The sequence below is a fragment of the Abrus precatorius genome, unplaced genomic scaffold (genome assembly GCF_003935025.1).
Source record: "Abrus precatorius isolate BTA unplaced genomic scaffold, Abrus_2018 Scaffold11, whole genome shotgun sequence".
Taxonomy (NCBI): domain Eukaryota; kingdom Viridiplantae; phylum Streptophyta; class Magnoliopsida; order Fabales; family Fabaceae; genus Abrus; species Abrus precatorius.
The window spans coordinates 2,808,910-2,827,923 of record NW_020874303.1 but is presented as its reverse complement, the minus strand read 5'-3'; the positions used below and the strand labels follow the sequence as shown (position 1 = coordinate 2,827,923).

The 19,014-nt window shown below is 30.9% G+C and overlaps 1 protein-coding gene across 1 annotated transcript; it reads left to right on the top strand.

Annotated features, from left to right (window-relative positions):
- The first annotated feature begins 9,146 nt into the window (after positions 1-9,146).
- LOC113854326 (disease resistance protein RPM1-like) lies at positions 9,147-12,256 on the top strand. The gene is made up of 2 exons (XM_027485263.1): positions 9,147-9,492; positions 9,849-12,256. Exons 1-2 carry the CDS (start codon positions 9,147-9,149, stop codon positions 12,254-12,256), a joined length of 2,754 nt encoding a protein of 917 aa, XP_027341064.1.
- Positions 12,257-19,014: the final 6,758 nt, after the last annotated feature.

The window sequence follows — 19,014 nt, the reverse complement described above, 5'->3', positions numbered from 1 at the left end:
GTAAGCTCTCATTTGATTAACCATTTCTTTTATTTTGGAATAGTAATCCTTGACGGTCTCAAACTCTTTCATTTTTAATAATTCAAACTCTCGTCGTAGAGTTTGGAGTTTTATAGCGCGTACCTTTTCGCTTCCTTCAAACTCCTCCTGCAGCGTACTCCATGCTTCTTTGGCTGTTGTAGCACCCATTGTTCTTGGAAAAATTGCATCAGTCACAGCTTGTTGTAGAGTAAACAAGGCCTTTGAATCCTTTTGTTTGTTTTCCTTCAATTCTTTTCTTTGAGCTGCAGTAAGGGATGATATGTCTGAGGGAGTAGTGAATCCTTCTTCCACAACATCCCACAAATCTTGGAAAGTGAAATATGTTTTCATTTTTGTGCTCCAAAAATCATAATTTTCGCCATTGAAAATGGGGACGGGAAGAGATGATGGTTGAGTAGTGCTAGCCATGGGTTAGGAAATTCTTGGAAGTAGTTTATTTTAATTTTGAAATAGTATGGTAATATTTCTACGCCCAGTAGATGACCGAACGTAGCTCTGATACCACTGATAGTTTTTAGTGTAGGTGAGATGAGTAAGATAGTTGAAATGTGTTAGTAGGAATAGTTGAAAATAGTAGTTGAAGAAGTTTTAGTAAGAGACTCAAGAGATGAAGAATTGTTGTCTTGATTACTTCTTCTTCATTTCATTTACAATGAGGTAGCATGCCTATTTATAGGCATCATCCACCATTTGGGTCAATATACTAGAGCTATCTAGAAACTTGAAGATTTACAATATTCTAGAACTTTCTCTAGAAGCATCTACATACTAGAAGATACAATTAGTTTTTCCTAGATTGTTCTTAGTATTTTTTCTAGACTATTCTAGAAATTTGTATCAATTTCTAATAGAGAAGTTAGGAAAGAACATGAAAGCACTCTATGTTCTTCAATAAGTAAGATGAAACACTTGGAAAGTCTAGATGTGAAGTTACAATATGGAGATGAAATCTGCAATCTGGAATTGAATTCAGCCCCACTTATGCTTCGTAAGCTTAACCTATGGTATAACTTTGAGAAGTTGCCAAAGTGGATTCCGAAGCTTCAAAAGCTTGTTAAGCTTACTTTGACGTGCATGCAGTTAACTGAGGATCCAATTAAATCACTAAAAGATTTGCCTAATTTGTTCTACCTTGAGCTTAGACATTATAAAGGTTTAAGCTTGCATTTTCAAGATGGGGGGTTTCAGAAACTGAAGCATCTAACACTCTCATATATGGGGAGCTTGAATTCCATCCATATCGACAAAGGAGCACTGAGTTCTCTCAAATTCCTCAAGTTAGAACGAATCTACCATCTTAACACAGTACCATCTGGCGTCCAACAATTGAAGGAACTTGAAGTTTTCGAAGTGATGGACATGTCAGATGAATTTGAGCATAACATTGCTCCCATTGAAGGACCAGAGCACCCGGCCATCCAGCATGTGCCCCTCGTCAAAATTATCAGCAACCCCATTATTCGTCATGAAAGAAGATAGAAATCATAAAGCATCGAATTTTGAAAATAAAAGGTGGGTTTTTTCTTCCTGTTAATTACAGTGAGTTACTTCGTAATATTTTAATCTTATTCTATGTTATCCACTAAAATATTTAATCCTACAAAATTCTAATCAATAATAAGAAAAACTGAGATATTGCTTTAGATATCTATTTTGTTGCAATTATTTTGTTATAATCAGCAATTTCACTAATGTAATTACTAACGTTGTGCTTTGAAATTGTAGGATCTGAATGGCTTTGCTTTGATATCATGTTCGGGGTCACAAGAATGTCACTGTATTCTTCAACATGCTTTCATTTTTATATAATAAACATCGAACACCTTCAACTTCATCCAAAAAATATGATTGTAAAATTGGACATAGCAAATTTTAGAAACTAAAAAAAATCATTTTTTGTGAAACTATTTTTTTTGGGATTTTACTGAAAAAAATTCTTGTTGAAAGTGGTTGAAAAGAAATTAATACCTAGTGCTTGAATGTTAACCTTGAATGAGATGATGAGAGTATGAATCTAGTGAAAATTGTGGATGTACTTAATATTCAAGTTGATATAAGATGTTATGCATGAAGATAGGCAAAGAATAATAATGAGGACAATGAACTGATTGGATCTAGGAAGTTATATTTGAAAATCGGGTTAGTTGTGTGCATCTTAAATAAATTGATTGAGTATCATCACTGTGTGATTGTGGTTGATATTGCTTGAATCTCTGTTTCATCACTCTATTTAACAAGTTTTAGAAATGATCAATACGTTCAATTGTAAGTTAAATTAAGGCCAAATAATCAACATGTTTAATTATTAATCCCCTGCACCTTATTTGAGCGTGAAAAAGGAAGCTTTGATCTTGGAAACCTTTTCTAAACTTGAAAATAAATTTTATCCCTTCCCTTACATTTAAAAGTTGAAGAAGTAGGAATAATTTTGAGGGTGAGGGATTAAGAAAAGGTGTAGTAGTAATTTTTATTTACCTTTCTCTCTATTTATAAAAGTAAAAAGAGATGTGAATGAAAGTAAAATAAAAGGAGAAGAAAAGAAAAGAGATAGATTTAGAATTTAAAAGATGAAAGTGGTAAGCACATTTTATGGACTTCAAAAAGTTGAAGAAAGAAATAAGACCATAATCAAATGCTATTACTACTATTCTTTAATATTTTAAATGTTAATTTGTTATCAAGAAAAACTAAGTTTATTTAAAATATAGCCATATTACAAGCCTAAAATACCTTAGTGATCTTGACCTTGTTTTACAATTATGATGATATAAAGATAATTATCAATGTTGGCTTACATGCAAAATGTGATTAGATGAGAGAAACAATTACCTTGGTAAAATAATTGTAATAAATTTTCACTGTAAACTATGAGAGTTGTTCTTTGAATCATAATTATTTGGTTGTTCCTCTTATTCTTCTTCAAACATTGAAGTGCATTTACATCCTATTTCTACTTGAATTTGTGGATCTTTTACTTGTGAAGGACTTTTCAATAGAATGCATTGTTCTACTATGATTAGACAAAGTAAGGTTGATTTTTATCAAACTATTTTCAGTGACTCGATTTCAGTAAGTTATTCTGTAAAAATTTAGATACTTTGTTTGAGGGCAAGAAAAATTCTTGGTTTAGGAAAGTTAGTAAGTGTCAAGTTTTTGTAATTTGTAACATGAATTAGGACACTTATTTTCTTTAATGAATTAATTTGAGTTTCAGTTGCATTTTTAATTTGTAAGAATTTGAATTAACCAATTATTTCAATTTAGAGATAGAGATAAAGATTTTGCTTGATTCTTTTTTGTTAAATTCTTTATTTTACAAGAACTTAGAGAGGAAGGAAGGCAAGGAAAAAAGAAAGGAAGTGATTTTGCCAAATTTTTGTTCAAGCAAAAGATTTATTGCTTAAGCGAATATGCAAGAAACAAAAATTAGTGTCTGATTTTAGTTCAAGTGAGAATTCATTAAATCACCCCTTAAGAAAGAAGAATCAGAGAAGAACGAAGAGCAAGAAAAGAGGACAGAGAAGAGAAAGTTAGGGTAAAGAAGCATTAGACATCAATCTGTATCTTATTTATCTCCTTTTGTTGTAATGGATACCATAAATAGCTAAATTCCCTTTGAGATTGAATGTAATCTTTAACTATGAAGTATTTAGATAATTTATATATAGTTATCCATTTCTATAGATGTGTGGTTTCATTGTGTTTTAATGTTTCATTCTATTTTAAATGATAGTACTATTTTGATTTAGGATACAAGGTTTAGCTAGAAAGTAAATCTTAGAACTAGATTGAATGAAGCTCACTCGTATTTTGTGATGCTAAGAATCTATTTCAACATATTGATTGATTTTTAACTCTTGTTTTTAAACTTGGAGGATTCATTGAGTATATGAGGAATTATTCAATGAATACTATTAGGAACATTGTATTTGAGGAATTAATATAAAGAAACATTATGAGAGTACATCTTCTTCTATAGAACTTCTATGTATTTATGCATCTTCAATCCCAATTTAAAATATAATATTTTTATATTTTAGTCACATTCAATTCTTTGAATCTCTAAAATTCTCAACCGATAAACATTTGTGCAAACATCAACATTTGTTATTAAGAATTTTAATTAGGATAGTAGAGATTATAAATATATCTACCACTTCTTGTGGATACGACAACACATACCATTTACTAAAATGAAAGTTTGGTACGCTTGACAAAATATCTACACTTGTATGTGTAGCTTTGATACTGGGTGATGCAAATATATTATTTCTAAAAATTTTCAATTTAGTTGTTGGAACCTTAAATCTAAAAATCCTATCATTGCCTTTTACCTAAGCTAAAAGGGTTGTATACGTCTCTAAGCTCAGCTCTTCACATGATGTGGCGTAGTAAGAATAAGAAGAGCAATAAGGTAATGACTCATCCATCTCACCATGAAGCTTAACAACATTTTGATCATGTGTATGATAGCTCATATTTTGTTCCCACATTTATAGTCATATTGCATCCTTTATATGTCTTTTCATTCCCTTATTTCTTCCATTTAATGTGTTTTTGCATTTATCATGTTAATTAAGAATTTTCGTAAATACTATACTTTTGTTCATGTTTTCTATTCTGACCTTTAGTTACTAATTTGACCATAACTTTTTCTGTAGATATCTTTTTTGGGTCATTCTTTTTGCATTGGATTCCTTACTTCTAGAGCTTCAATTTGGACATGGATCATGCTATTTGAAGTATGGAGCTATTTTCTACGAATTTTAGAAGTTTAGACTTTTAGTTTGACTTTTGTATAGCTTTTGTTTTGCTGTTTTGTTGTATTTATTTTCGGCCCAGTCTTGGCCCATTCGGTTTTGCTCTTTTAGGACTACTATTTATAGAGGCCAGGGGCTGATTTAGAAGTACCTTTAATTCATTTTTTTCATTTTTCAGTTTTTGTAATACTTTTCCGCTTCCAATAGAACCTTTCATTTTTTTTACCCATTCTTTTTCTTCTTCTCTTGCACTTTTCCATTCCGAATTCGTATTACGTTGAAAGGCGATTAAATTTCTGCAATTTCCAGATGATTTCTTCCATGTTACTTCTCCAATTACGTTGCCAAAGTCCAGATCGCATTTGTTCAAGACGTTTTTGATGCTCCGAGTTTGTTTTCTGATCTCACACTTTTGTGATTGCATAGAAAGCATTGTTCGATTGAATTGTACATTGTTCTTAATCGTATAATAAGCAATTGATTAATTGTTTGTTGTGCGGAAGAGATTTAAACAATTCGGTTTTCATTGTCGATTTTGGATTTGTGTGTTTTGGATCTCGGTTTGAATTCTTAAATTGATCATATTTGATTACTTGCATTACAATTTACGTTTGATTCCTTGCGTTTAATTCTCTGCATTTAATTCCCTGCGTTTGATTCTTTGCAATTTAATCTTCTGCATTTAATCATAAAACTCCCCCAAACATAAACGTTTTCTGCATAATTGATATTGAAACAATGTGTATTTGCATCCTTGTGAGAGATGACTTAGGTTGCTCCCTAAACTATATGTTTTTGTGAGGAATTTAGTTACTTTTGATATCTTAGCGACATGGTTATCAGTGTATCTTGAGTTTATGTTCAATCCTAAGAATGTAAAGTTAGAGCTGTATACTAATGGGTTTACTCCAAACAATCCATTTAATAAGCTATATTCTTGTTGGCCTGTTATGGTTACACTTTTATAATCTTCTTTCCGAAATGTGCATGAAAAATTTATATTTTGTCTTCACTTATATAATTCCTGGTTTAAAAAATTCAAAAGTTAAAATTGATGTATACCTTCAACCTTTAATTGATGAGTTGAAAGAATTGGTATGAAAGTGTAGTAACTTGTGACTTATCAAAGAAACAAAATTTTAGTACGAAGGCAACAATAATGTAGACAATTAATGATTTTTTTGTGTGTATAAAATGGTTGAATTTTAAATTGTTATTTCATAACTTTCTTTATATTTATCAATTATTATGATAAGCTATAGGGAGTAATAATTATAAAATTAAATAATATGAAAAAAAAACAAACAAAAAACTAAAAACAAATTTTTATTAATTACATATGATAAAATTTGTTTATAAAATATACAAAAATTGTTATAAATATATTTATCACTTAGGATCAAATCCATCTGTAATTTAACTGATAGTAAAATTTGTCAATAATAAATATAATTTTATAAACGATAAAATTTGTCTAAATATAAAAAATTAAGGTATTTTTTAAAAAAATTACAGACAAATAAACATATTCATAACTTTTTAGATGGTAAATTGTCGATAAAACTATATAAATTATAGACAGGAGTAAAAATCCATTTGTATGACTTATAGATGAAGAAAAATAAATGAGTCTTATCTGTCTATAAATTCATTATGACATTGAAATTGAAATTTGTCAATAACCTTTTAAAAATCTATTTGTATTCCGTGAAATTCTTGTAGTGCTCATCCTGCCTGTACTGGCTCATCCATAGAACAGTGCATTCTTTTTTATAAGACATCTCAATCTGAGCCATTTTCAACCATCTCATTAGAATTTCCATCAAAATCATTATTTGAAACACATGAAATTCATCACAATCCATGAGCTATCTGCTTCTCCCCAATTTTTGTGACCCCTTATTATCCCTCTTTATTCACTGACAACGGAACTCAGGTTAACAACATCGACCTTTTTAACCTTAACCTCACTAAACTTTATCACATTTCCCCTTAACCTCCCTATCTCAACTTTTTCTTCATCTCATGTAACCCCAACCTCATAAGCCTCGTTCCTTTCGGTCATAACCAAACTATCCAACCTCTATTATTCTTTATATCATCCATAATATTTAACATCTCGTTCCTTGCGTCCCTCTCCACACTCTCCAATGGTAGTTGCCGAAGGAAAACTAATAATAAAGAGGAAAAAAGATAAAGGAAAGAAATGAAAAATAAGAAATACCAAAATGACACTTAACATTCCGAATGAGCGTTTTTTATAATCCAACTAACAGTTGGTTGTTCAAGGGACCAACATGACTGAGTAATCTATATGTTAGAGACTATTATGGTTATTTTTTAACTTAGAAAACTATATAGGTGGTTCCTGGAAATGATTAGGACTAATACAATAATTTCGAATGTTTAGCATTAAAATATTTAACTTAATTTATCCGATTATATATTAACATTTTACAGAAATAATATTTTATATAAAAATATTTAATATTTAAATTACAAAAAAAATGTTGGTACCATTGAATCACAATATTTTAAAATCTTTTTCATATGTTTGACTATAAAAAATTTATTATTCCTTGTAACTATGATTATATGTAATACCATTCCTTATATTATATGGTTCACATGAGGATGAACTGTTTTACTTATAAATGTATTAATATCCAAATATTTGACTTAAAATTATAGGATTAGATATTTACATTGTACGAAAATGAAAATATTATTTGAAAATATTTATTGATTAAATTATATAAAAAATCATGGATAAAATTGCAACTCTTTTACAAATAAAATAAATAATTATTAGATTAAAAACAACAAATAAACGTCACAATTCTACAACTTTGTGGATACGTTTGATAAAAATAGCGAATAATATAGCTTAAAGTTAGAAACTTGAAAGCAGAAAATCTAGCTGATTTAAATAAAAATGTTTATAAAATTTAATTTTACTCTCATTTGAATTTTTTATTAAATAAAACTGGATAATATGAATTAAATGATATTATTATTTTGATGATTTTTATATCATAAAATTATAATAAAATTCAATGATTTAGTTATATTTTATAAGATTTAATGACAAAAGTAGTTGTAAAATATGAACATAAAAAAGTGAAGGTAATAAGATTTTTAAAGTTGAAGAGATAAAAAGAAGAATTATTAAAAAATAATAAGAAAAAACATCAAAAAGTTACTTTTAACGAGTAGCTAAAAAGTAGTTTTTGAAAAAACACTAGTTAATTATAACAGCACTAAATAAATTTGATAATAGCTACGTTTTTTAATTACTTTACCAGACAGAACTATTTTTATTAAACAATTGTCTAGCAGTTAAAATACCTTTCCAATCTATATTGTAGTTGTTAAGTTTACGTATTTTACTGTTATTATCTTTTGTTGGGCCAAACATACTTTTAAGGCAGTGTAGTATTAGTAAATGATGAGGTGTTTGTATAGTTTACATTCAATCATAATTTTAAACGTCATTATCACCATTCAATCACAAACCTTAATATAAATTGCGACATTTTTAATTGAATTTGAGAGTCTTGGTATTTGATAATCAGTTTAAGCTTTGATTAATTCAAGTTAGTAGACTTATTTAAGAGAATAAAACTCTTCTTATATTTATTTTTTTAATTCATAAGTCTAAAATATGAATTTTACTTATAAGATAAATTAAACTTTTGGTCATCTGCACAAATACTCGCTACTCAGTATATATTGAATAATGCAAGAAAATATTATTCTAATTCACATTTAGGTCTAAGTCATCTGCACAAATATTTCATTTTAGTTGCCTACAATTTTAAAATCTTTGTCTAGCTATCATTCTTTTTATTTATTTTTCATTGATGTGATATAGTTGGAAACCCTCATCTTTAGAAATCACCATGTTAAAAAATCACCATTCTTCACCTTCGTGATCACTTAATACAATTGAAGAATGAACATGTTGAGTCACAATTATACATTAGCAAATTCCAAATTGCAAAAATAATTAACAAACAATGACCAAGAGAAATTCAAAGTCTTGTTCTCACCGTGTACTTTGTTATATAAAAGTTGAAGGATATATATCACCTACTTCCAGCTGTTTAAAATTTAACAATGACAATCATTATCCCTTAGACACCTGAAGAACAAAAATGTTGTGTCCCACAGTTAAAACATTATATAAACACAATATGCTGAATAAATATTAAACAATGACTATGGAAAACTCAATGTCCTCTTCTCACAGTGGACTTCACCGAATATAAATGTTGAAGGACATAAAGTTTCATAGCATCTCACCATACAGCAATTGCAGAAATAAAATCTAACTAGACTCAAATGGCCGAAACCGCTTTGTCCTTGGCTCGTGATTATTTGTTTCCATTCTTGATGGAAGTTGGCAACATTATCAGGGGGGTCCCAAAAGATGTTGATGACATGAAAAATGAACTGGAAAGGATACAAGCCATCATTCATGATGCAGATAGAGTGGCGGCAGCTGGAGACGACACCACACGTGTAGAAGTTAAAGCAAAGGTGAAGCTGCTGATAGAAGCAGCTTTTAGCATGGAAGATGTAATTGATGAATATGTGATACATCAGGAACAAGAGCCTCGTGATCCTGGATGTGCAGCTTTTCCTTGTCATCCTGCTGACCTCATCGAAACCTTGATGCTTCGTGATAGTTTTTAGTGTGGGTGAGATGAGTAAGATAGTTGAAATGTGTTAGTAGGAATAGTTGAAAATAGTAGTTGAAGAAGTTTTAGTAAGAGACTCAAGAGATGGAGAATTGTTGTCTTGATTACTTCTTCTTCATTGCATTTACAATGAGGTAGCATGCCTATTTATAGGCATCATCTACCATTTGGGTCAATATACTAGAGCTATCTAGAAACTTGAAGATTTACAATATTCTAGAACTTTCTCTAGAAGCATCTACATACTAGAAGATACAATTAGTTTTTCCTAGATTGTTCTTAGTATTTTTTCTAGACTATTCTAGAAATTTGTATCAATTTCTAATACTTTGTCTTCAAATAGCACATAAGATTCAGGATGTTAAATCACGGGTTCGCGCATTCAACAAAAGCAGTGAAAGAAAGAGTGACTTCAGAATCCAACCTTTTCTAGAAAAAGAACGAAGCAGCTCTGGTGGAAACCAAACCACGACTTTGGAGAAGATTCGAAAGGCTCCCCTTTACATGGAAGAAGCTCAAATTGTGGGCTTTGAAGAACCCAGAGATGAATTGGTTGGTTGGTTGATAAAGGGAAGAGCAGAGCGCACTGTCATCTCTGTGGTAGGAATGGGAGGACTGGGAAAGACCACTCTTGCCAAAAAAGTGTTTGACAAGAAGGAGGTGATTGGGTTCTTTGATTGCTATGCATGGACCACAGTGTCTCAGTCCTATACTGTAGATGGCCTGTTGAGGGACATTTTGCAGAAGTTTTACAAACAAAAAAATGTGGATCCTCCTCAGATTATTTCTACAATGCAAGGAGATTCATTGATAGATGAAGTGAGAAACTACTTACGCCAAAAGAGGTACGTGGTTGTCTTTGATGATGTGTGGGCTGTAAAATTTTGGGATGAGATTGAATTTGCTACTCTTGATAGTCAAAATGGAAGTAGGATAATTATGACTACCAGGGACATGAAAGTAGCTGAGTGTTGTAAAAAATCTTCTTTTGTTAAAATACATGAATTAAAACCTCTGTCTCCAACCCAGTCATGGGAACTCTTTTGCAAGAAGGCATTCCAATTTGAATTTAATGGGTATTGTCCAGCAGAATTAGAGCAGATATCTTCTGAGATTGTTGAAAAATGTGAAGGTTTACCATTAGCATTGGTGGTCATTGCTGGTCTTTTATCTTGCAAAGGTTGTAGAGTAGATGAGTGGGAAGAGTTTAGTCAGAATATGCAGATAAATGAATTAGGTAGTATAACAAAGATTTTGAGTTTCAGTTATTATGATTTGCCTCCCCATCTTAAGTCATGTCTTTTGTATTTTGGAATATATCCTGAAGACTATGAAATTAAATCAAAAAGATTGATTCAGCAATGGATAGCTGAAGGGTTTGTAAAGGAGGAAGAGGGGAAAACCTTAGAGAAGGTTGCAGAAGGATATTTAAAAGAATTGATCGATCGAAGTTTGGTGCAAGTATCTTCACTTAGCATTGATGGAAAAGTTAGAGGTTGTCGTGTTCATGACCTAACACATGAGATGATTCTTAAAAAATGCGAGGATTTGAGATTTTGTGGTGGCGTACATGACGAGTCAGCGTTAAGTGGCATACCTCGACGCCTGTCAATAGAAACCAGTTTCATTGATTTAACGTGTAGCAGTGAAAGGTCACCCGTTCGGTCACTTTTTGTTTTCGAAGAAGATCAATCTCAGGAATTTGCGACAACACTATCCAAATACAATTTACTGAAGGTGCTTGATTTTGATGATTTTTACTTGTTTGATTTTCCTGAAAATTTTGGGAATTTAATCCACTTGAAGTATTTGAGGATTAGTGATTATTCACAGATAAAAAGTATTCCAAAATCCATTGCTAAGTTGAGGAACTTGGAGAGCTTGGTTCTACGGGGATGTTATGATGTTGAGATTCCAGAAGAGATGAGCAAGCTCAGAAAGCTACGACATCTTGAAGTCGGCTCTATGCGTTTGACTCAATTGAAAGTTGGTATCGGATGCATGACCTCCCTACAAACGCTAAGTGTTCTTGAATTATATGATGATGATGATGATGTAGAGCTAATTAGAGGATTGGGAAGGCTAACGCAAATGAGGAAGTTGGGCTTGACAGGAGTTAGGAAGAAACATGAAAGCTCTCTATGGTCCTCAATAAGTAAGATGAAATACTTAGAAAGTGTGGAGTTACAATATGAAGATGAAATCTTCAATTTGGAGTTGAATACAGCCCCACTTATGCTTCGGAAGCTTAACCTATCCCATTTTAAGACGTTGCCAGAGTGGATTGCAAAGCTTCAAAAGCTTGTTAAGTGTACTTTGAAGTTCCACTTATTAACTGAGGATACAATTGAATCACTAAAAGATTTGCCAAATTTGTTATACCTTCTGCTTGAATTTTCGAATTGTGAAAGCTTGCATTTTCAAAATGGAGGGTTTCCGAAATTAATGGATCTAAGACTCTCATTCATGTATAGCTTGAATTCCATCTATATCGACAAAGGAGCACTGAGTTCTCTCAAATCCCTCAAGCTAAAACATATGCCGAGTCTTAATGCAGTACCCTCTGGCATCCAACATTTAAAGGAACTTCAAGTTTTTGAAGTAGCGCAGATGACTGGTGAATTTGAGACTAACATTGCTCCCATTGAAGGACCAGAGCACCCGGCCATTCACAATGTTCCCCTAGTAAAAATTATCAGCAAAGATCACACGTCCCGCACTATTCATCATGCAACAAGAAAGAAATCATAAAAGGTTTGTTCTTTTTTTTGTCCAATCATCACAGTGACTTTCGTGGTAATATTTTTGTTTGCTCAATATAAATTTTCAATCTTTATATACTCTTGCCTTGCCTCCCTTTTCTTTGGATATTTAATCATAAAAATTCTAATCAATAGTAAAAAAGCTATGAGATATTGTTTTAGAAATCGAATTAGTTGCAATTTTGTTGCTAAAATCAGCAAACTAGCTAATGCAATTACTAATGATCGGCTTCAAAAGAATGTAATTGTATTCTTCCATTTTAAATTTGACATTTCAGTCCGCAAATAAAGAGAACTAGGTAAATTAAATTGATTTAAATTTCTTTAATTTGTAAAACATGCTTTGATTTTATATAATAAACATCGAGTATCTTCTACTTTATTGTCCGCAAAAAACTATAGTAAAGTTGGACTTAACCAATTTTAGTAACTAAAAAAATATCTCTTTATTTTGACAAGAAGAAACAAGTGCAAATATAACTTTACAAAGCATTTAAATACTGAATTAGTAAACTTATTTCCTAAATATATTTTCTGTTTCCTAAACATGCAGAAAATTTAATAGGGCGCTAACCTAGATTGTCTCCCAGTGACATTGGATGAGAAACATATATTAAACATGTTATAAACATTAACTTAGAAAGCAAGTAAAAATGCAGTTTTTTGTGATTTCAAGTTTAATTTACTTAAGCAGGAAATTAAATTGTAAAGTTCAATTAATAGAATATAGTAACCTCTAGTTTATCTATATAGATTTTATCCCAATTTCTCTTAAGATTTAATACTCTACCCTTTTTCCTGAATTAGGTTAATTTAACAAGCGAAAATTAACCCTAAATTCCTTTACAAAATTAAGTAAATCAATGGACTCCAATCTCTAATCCTTAAGATTAAGCAACCTTAGAATTAAACCCAGAATTAAGCAAACTAAGTTCAGAACCTCCATTAAAAATGAATTAGAAGTTGATTAAGCAACACTCTCTCATTCAATTCTTAACTTAGTTCAAGAGATTAGGAGAAAAGAAATTCATGGAGAAAGGTTCGTATTAACATTAAAGGCCCAGGAATTCAAGAATCCATATAAACTCATTAGGGATTACAAGAAAATTAGCCCTCCATAAGGATGAGTTTCACTATTACAATATGAGAATCAAGAGAAATTAATAACATCAAGATAAAAATCAAAGAAAAGCAAGAAGAAATGAAAATCAACCCTAAGTTAAACCTTTGACTGTCACCCAAGGTTGACCTAGCTCTGCCAAAGTATCTAAATGTAAAAGGTTCTGCAAAAAGTGTCTAACCCTAAATGGTAAAAATTTATTTATACTAAATTATTCTTTCTCAACTCTGAAATTATTTTCATATTGTTTTGAATAAAATAAGGATGTTACAAAAGGACAGTTGGGTCAAGTCTATCATATCTCGCTTGAGTAAGATTGCTCTCAAATCATATGGTTTTAGGCGTCCAATCTCACTTGAGCAAGATCTGTCTCATCTAAACGAGACTCCCTACACCATAACTTAATTAAACACTCATCAATTGAATTCAAAACATATTCTAACATCCATTAATAATTCAAAGTCAACAATTAATCAAATAATGGTAAAAAAAAAAGGGTGTTACATTTTGCCTCTTTCATGTTTTGTACTTTAAAAGTGGGATAACCTCCCCAAAGATTAAGAAAGAAGAATGAAGGATCCATTCTTAAAAAAGACTTTCCACAAGTACACTCCTTAAGTTCACAGGCATAGAGCGTGACATGGAGATAAAATATAGAACTTCATCATTTAAGGATGTTGTAAAGCATAAAAGAGCGTATTTGGACGAGTGTTTCTTGGTATGACGCTCAAGTGAAGTTAAGAGAGCACTTAACTAACGAGAACTCATGGGCGGTATTTAGCTTGAAGGACTTTTACTCTAGTAAAAGCATTCTACATCTTGAAAGGTAGGCAAGAGTTGCCGTTCGGTGTAGCCTACATCTCGAGACATTGAACAACCTCCTACAAGAATGAGGCATGTCAAGAGATGGGAGTAACCCATTCTCCCGTAAAGCACCTATTAGCTTGCCTGATTCACTTCTATAGGTCAACTGTTCAGGAGCTCCTAATTGTTGACCTCTATTCTTAGGATGTTTTCAGTCATATTGCTTTATCTCACTTCTAACTTCTATCTTAATTTTCTAATTGCAAATAGAAATCTATGATCCATTATGAATAGGGATGGAAATAGGCTTGGCCATCCAACAGGGGCCTACGTCCTAGCCTATTTAAAGCCTAACCTATTTAATTAATAGGCTTAATTTAAACTTTTTAAAAAGCTTAATTAATTAAATAGGCCAAACTTGAGCTTAAGAAAAAGTTTATTAGACCTATCAGGATGGTCTATTTAAAATTTATAATAATATATTAAATAATTTTATATAAAAATTATAATATAATAATAATTAAATCAGTTAAATTTTAAAATAATAAAATCTTAAATTAAAAATCCTAATTCTTTTCGTTAGAGTTGAATAAAGTCTATACTACATACCCTCAAAGTGAAAGAGCCCTACTTGCTGGAATCTTTTGCAAATGTTATACGTATAACACTGATTTACATTGCATCGTTTTGATTACATCTATCGCTGGTTCGTCTCATCTATTCCATCATCTTCTTACAATTTTGTGCACTTGTTTATATTATATCATATATATGTAACTAATTATTTTTAATTTTTTCCTTCTCTTTTCTTTATTTTTAGGTTAACAAAATGTCTACTCCAATTGAAAGCAATAAAATAATTTCATCTACTCCTGATGCTCTTGAATCTGTGAATGATCAGTCATCATTAAATTCAAGTCAACTACAATCTAACACACAAGAGAGTGAGAATGCAATCATCAAGAGGAAGAGACAAAAAAACATCCTCTATTTGCTAATTTTAGGTCTAAAACTTATTTAGTTATATTGTATTTGTTGATTTAATGTGTAAGACTTTATGCTACTAGATTTGCTTAATGATTTATGAATTAATATTCATTTTATTTTATTTTTTGTATTTGTAGTGATTTACTTATTTAAATTAAATATGTGGTTTGAAAGTGATAAATAGAAATATGTAATTTTATTATACATACGTGTTCAAGGTGTTGAGTTATTTTTATAATAGTTTATTTAGATATAAGCCTTATGACTTTTAAAAAGATATATCTATTTAGATAATTTAGTAGTCTGATTACAAGGAAGTTTAATGATCTATTAAATATCTTAATACGAAGTAGGCCTTTAAACAGGCTAATAAGCCAAATTAAGCTTTTAAAAAGGTTAGGCTAAGCTTCATAAAAAACCTATGACAAATAATACATAAGACTTAAGCTTCAAAATTATTAAATAGTCTAGACCTATTTATACAAAGTCTACCCTAGTCTATTTCCATCCCTAATTATAAATGACCAATTGATGGAGGCATTACAAGCAAAGATAAGCAATCAATTTAACATAAATAAACTTGAATTAAAAGTAAATGTTTAATTACATATAGGTTAGTGTTTAGATCTCTATTTTCTTAACTATACAATTACAGGTACTTGAGAGCATATATCGATGATTTTATAAATTTAACATAATTTAAATCTAAAAATAATAAATTTACATAATAAATACTCTTATAATTATTTAAAATCATTATTTTTCTCATCATTTCTTTGACACTTATCACGATCATAGATGCGATGAATGTTCCACCATCGCTAGCACCTTGGCGCTAGATAAACCGTTGCAGGTTGCAAGGACCTATGAACGACACAGTTTGCAACAAGAATGCTTGTCCTTTCGGTATGAGAAGTGTTGCTAATAAAAATTTTTGGCAAGTGCACCAATTCGTTGAAGGTACAAAGATTATCGTTCACAAGGATAAGTGTTAAGTATCAAACCACAAGAATATTACTAGTTGAGTTACCAAAAACATGGTATATATAGTAGTACGAAATTAAACACAGCAGAATTGTAAAACTGAAAGTAAAGGTGCTGGAATTACAATTAATAAATGGACAAAAGTAAAACTTAATACATAAAATAATTAACAGGACTGCAGAATGTAAATAACTCAAGTAGAGAAAATGAGTTTTTGCAAAGATTAATAAATGGGTTGAGTTTAGAATCCCTTATCCCTTCTCCCTTACTTAAAATATACTTGTAACTCAAAATATAGCCAATCTAATGGTCAGGTTGTCTAAATTATCCAACTCCAATCCCTTGGTAATTGGTTCTAAAACGAATTTTAATCTCCTAATCCCTTAGGTACACCAAAAACATTCAGCATTAAGGATAAAACCCATATGACCACATTATCATAAATTTCTATTCCTAGACAATTCATAATAAGCATTTTAACCCCAGTTCAAGAAAGTTCACAACTTTCCAACAATGAACTCCTTTTCATCAACCCCATTTACGTAGAACAGTGAGGAATTAAGTTCACAATTAAAAAGTTAGATTAAAGCTTCTATCTTGAGTCACATACAATGCTTAGTTCATTGCAATGTGTAAAGGTATAAGTTCATCTTTACTCAATGATAGTCATATTTTAGTACATCTTTCTCTCCATGTTTTTGGTTTAATTGTACTTTATTAGTGCATTATTTTGATGTGTTAGTTTAGATTTGTGTTAGTAAGTAATTTAGGATTTAAATATAAATCTTTCTTAATTCCTGCCATAATTTCTTATTTTGACACAATTTCTTGCAAAGATCATATCTGGAGCTACACTACTCGGAATTGGACAAAATTGGTGTCCCTGGAAAGATAAGACAGAGATATACAACTTCTCTGTTGGGAGAAAAGCCTAGTTCGAGCATCTCCAAGTCCAAAATTGGGTCACAATGTTGCAGCCCTGCACTAAAATTTTTCAGAATTTGATTGTATTGTTGATTTTACTTAGTTAGGGAGTTGGGTCTTAATTAAGCCCAATTATTATGTCTTTTACTTAGTTAGGTGTTTAGGAAATTCATTAGGGAGTTGGGCCTTAATTAAGCCTAATTATTTTATCTTTAAATAGAGGTTATGAATCTATGTACGAATCCTTGTTTTTCTTTTCCCGCAATTTTTTTAGAATTACAAGTCTTTATTTTAAATTCTTTCCTTTATTTTCATCTCTCTACCTTCCATCTCTTCATATTTTCTGGTTTTGGCCGAAGCAAACATGATCATGAAGCAAGGCTAATCCATCAATCGATTCAAGGTTTCAAGAACAATATTGCGTTTGAGTTTCGGGTTAGGTTCTATCGAATTTGCGCTTTTCCTCCTCTTTTCTGATTAGGATAATTACATTTTTCATGATATTGATTTTTCGCTTGCATTCTAAACAGAGAATGAGAATTTCAGATTTGAAATAAATGAATTCACCTAATTCAATAAATCAATTGTTCTGAATTTTGTTAGAGCATTGGATTTGCGATTGCAGTTCTTGTTTTGATGAAATTCATAATCTAGATTTAGATTTTGGGTTATTAATGTCGTATTGAATTAGTGTTGATTGGAAATTTGTTGGAATTATATTCGTGTAATAATGAAAATTGCGTTGTAGTGATTGAGATCTTGATTTGGTTGAATTTCATATTTCGTTTCGCTATAAATATTCCTTGTTCTTTTCTTTTCTGTTGTTTACAATTTAATTCAAAACAATCATTCTCTAAGCTAATCTGAAATAACATGATAGAACCAGAAATAGAATGTATCTTATGTCCTTGTGAGATGACCTAGGTTTACTCCTTGTATTGCAAAATTTTTAAGAAAATCTAGTTTGTTTGATACCATTGCGACGTGGTTATCACTCAACCCCAAGAGATTTAACAAGACATAATGGAAATGGAAAGAAACAAACTAAAATATATTGAAAAGACAAGAGTCATATTCAGCAGATAAACTTACAGCAAATGGAAATGAAAAAGCTATTGTTCCATTACAAAAATCAGAAAAGATGGAAAGGAAATCCAAGTTCCCATGAGAATCCTTCTACCAAGATGTAAGGAAATTGCCCTAATTACCCTATTCTACGTAAAACTGTATGAAAACCTAAAAAACCGTGCTCCAGAATGTTCTAAAAAAGGAAAGATAAAAGATGCTGCCTTTTCAAAAAAAAAAATCGCTTTTATATGCATCAGTCAGTATTGTGTCCCCACAAATAAAAGTTCGTGTCCCCACAAAGTGTGTCTTGCAGCACTTAACTTTCGTCCTTTAGCATAATTGCCACTTTTTGTCTAATTTCTGTCAAAAATTCAATTGCCAACATCAGAATATGAATAATCTATACAAATTTTTCAGTACTTGCAACATTCCATTGAATTTTCCAATTAATTGCATTAACTTATGTTTTAAATCCAACGAAATATGCCAAAAATCTCTAATTTCTTAGATGAGTTATAGACTTATCAGTTGCAGTGCCCTAATTTGCATCACACTACTTGCCATGTTTTCAGAAAAGCCTTTACAATGTAGCAAATGGTTAAAAATAGCACCAGATATGAGAAAATTTGCCTCATCCAACACACACACACACATTATGAAACCAGGAAAAACATACTTTAGACTCATCAGTTTGGCCATCCCCCTTGGCGCCATATATAGTCAACAACATTGTAGTTTTCAGGGACATCAAGGTTTACTCTAAAACAATAGCTAGGTGAAGTTATAACGGAGATTAGAAAGACAACAAATAGGCCTTTCATCTTTGAGATTAAAAACTAATACTACTATGTATTAGTGAT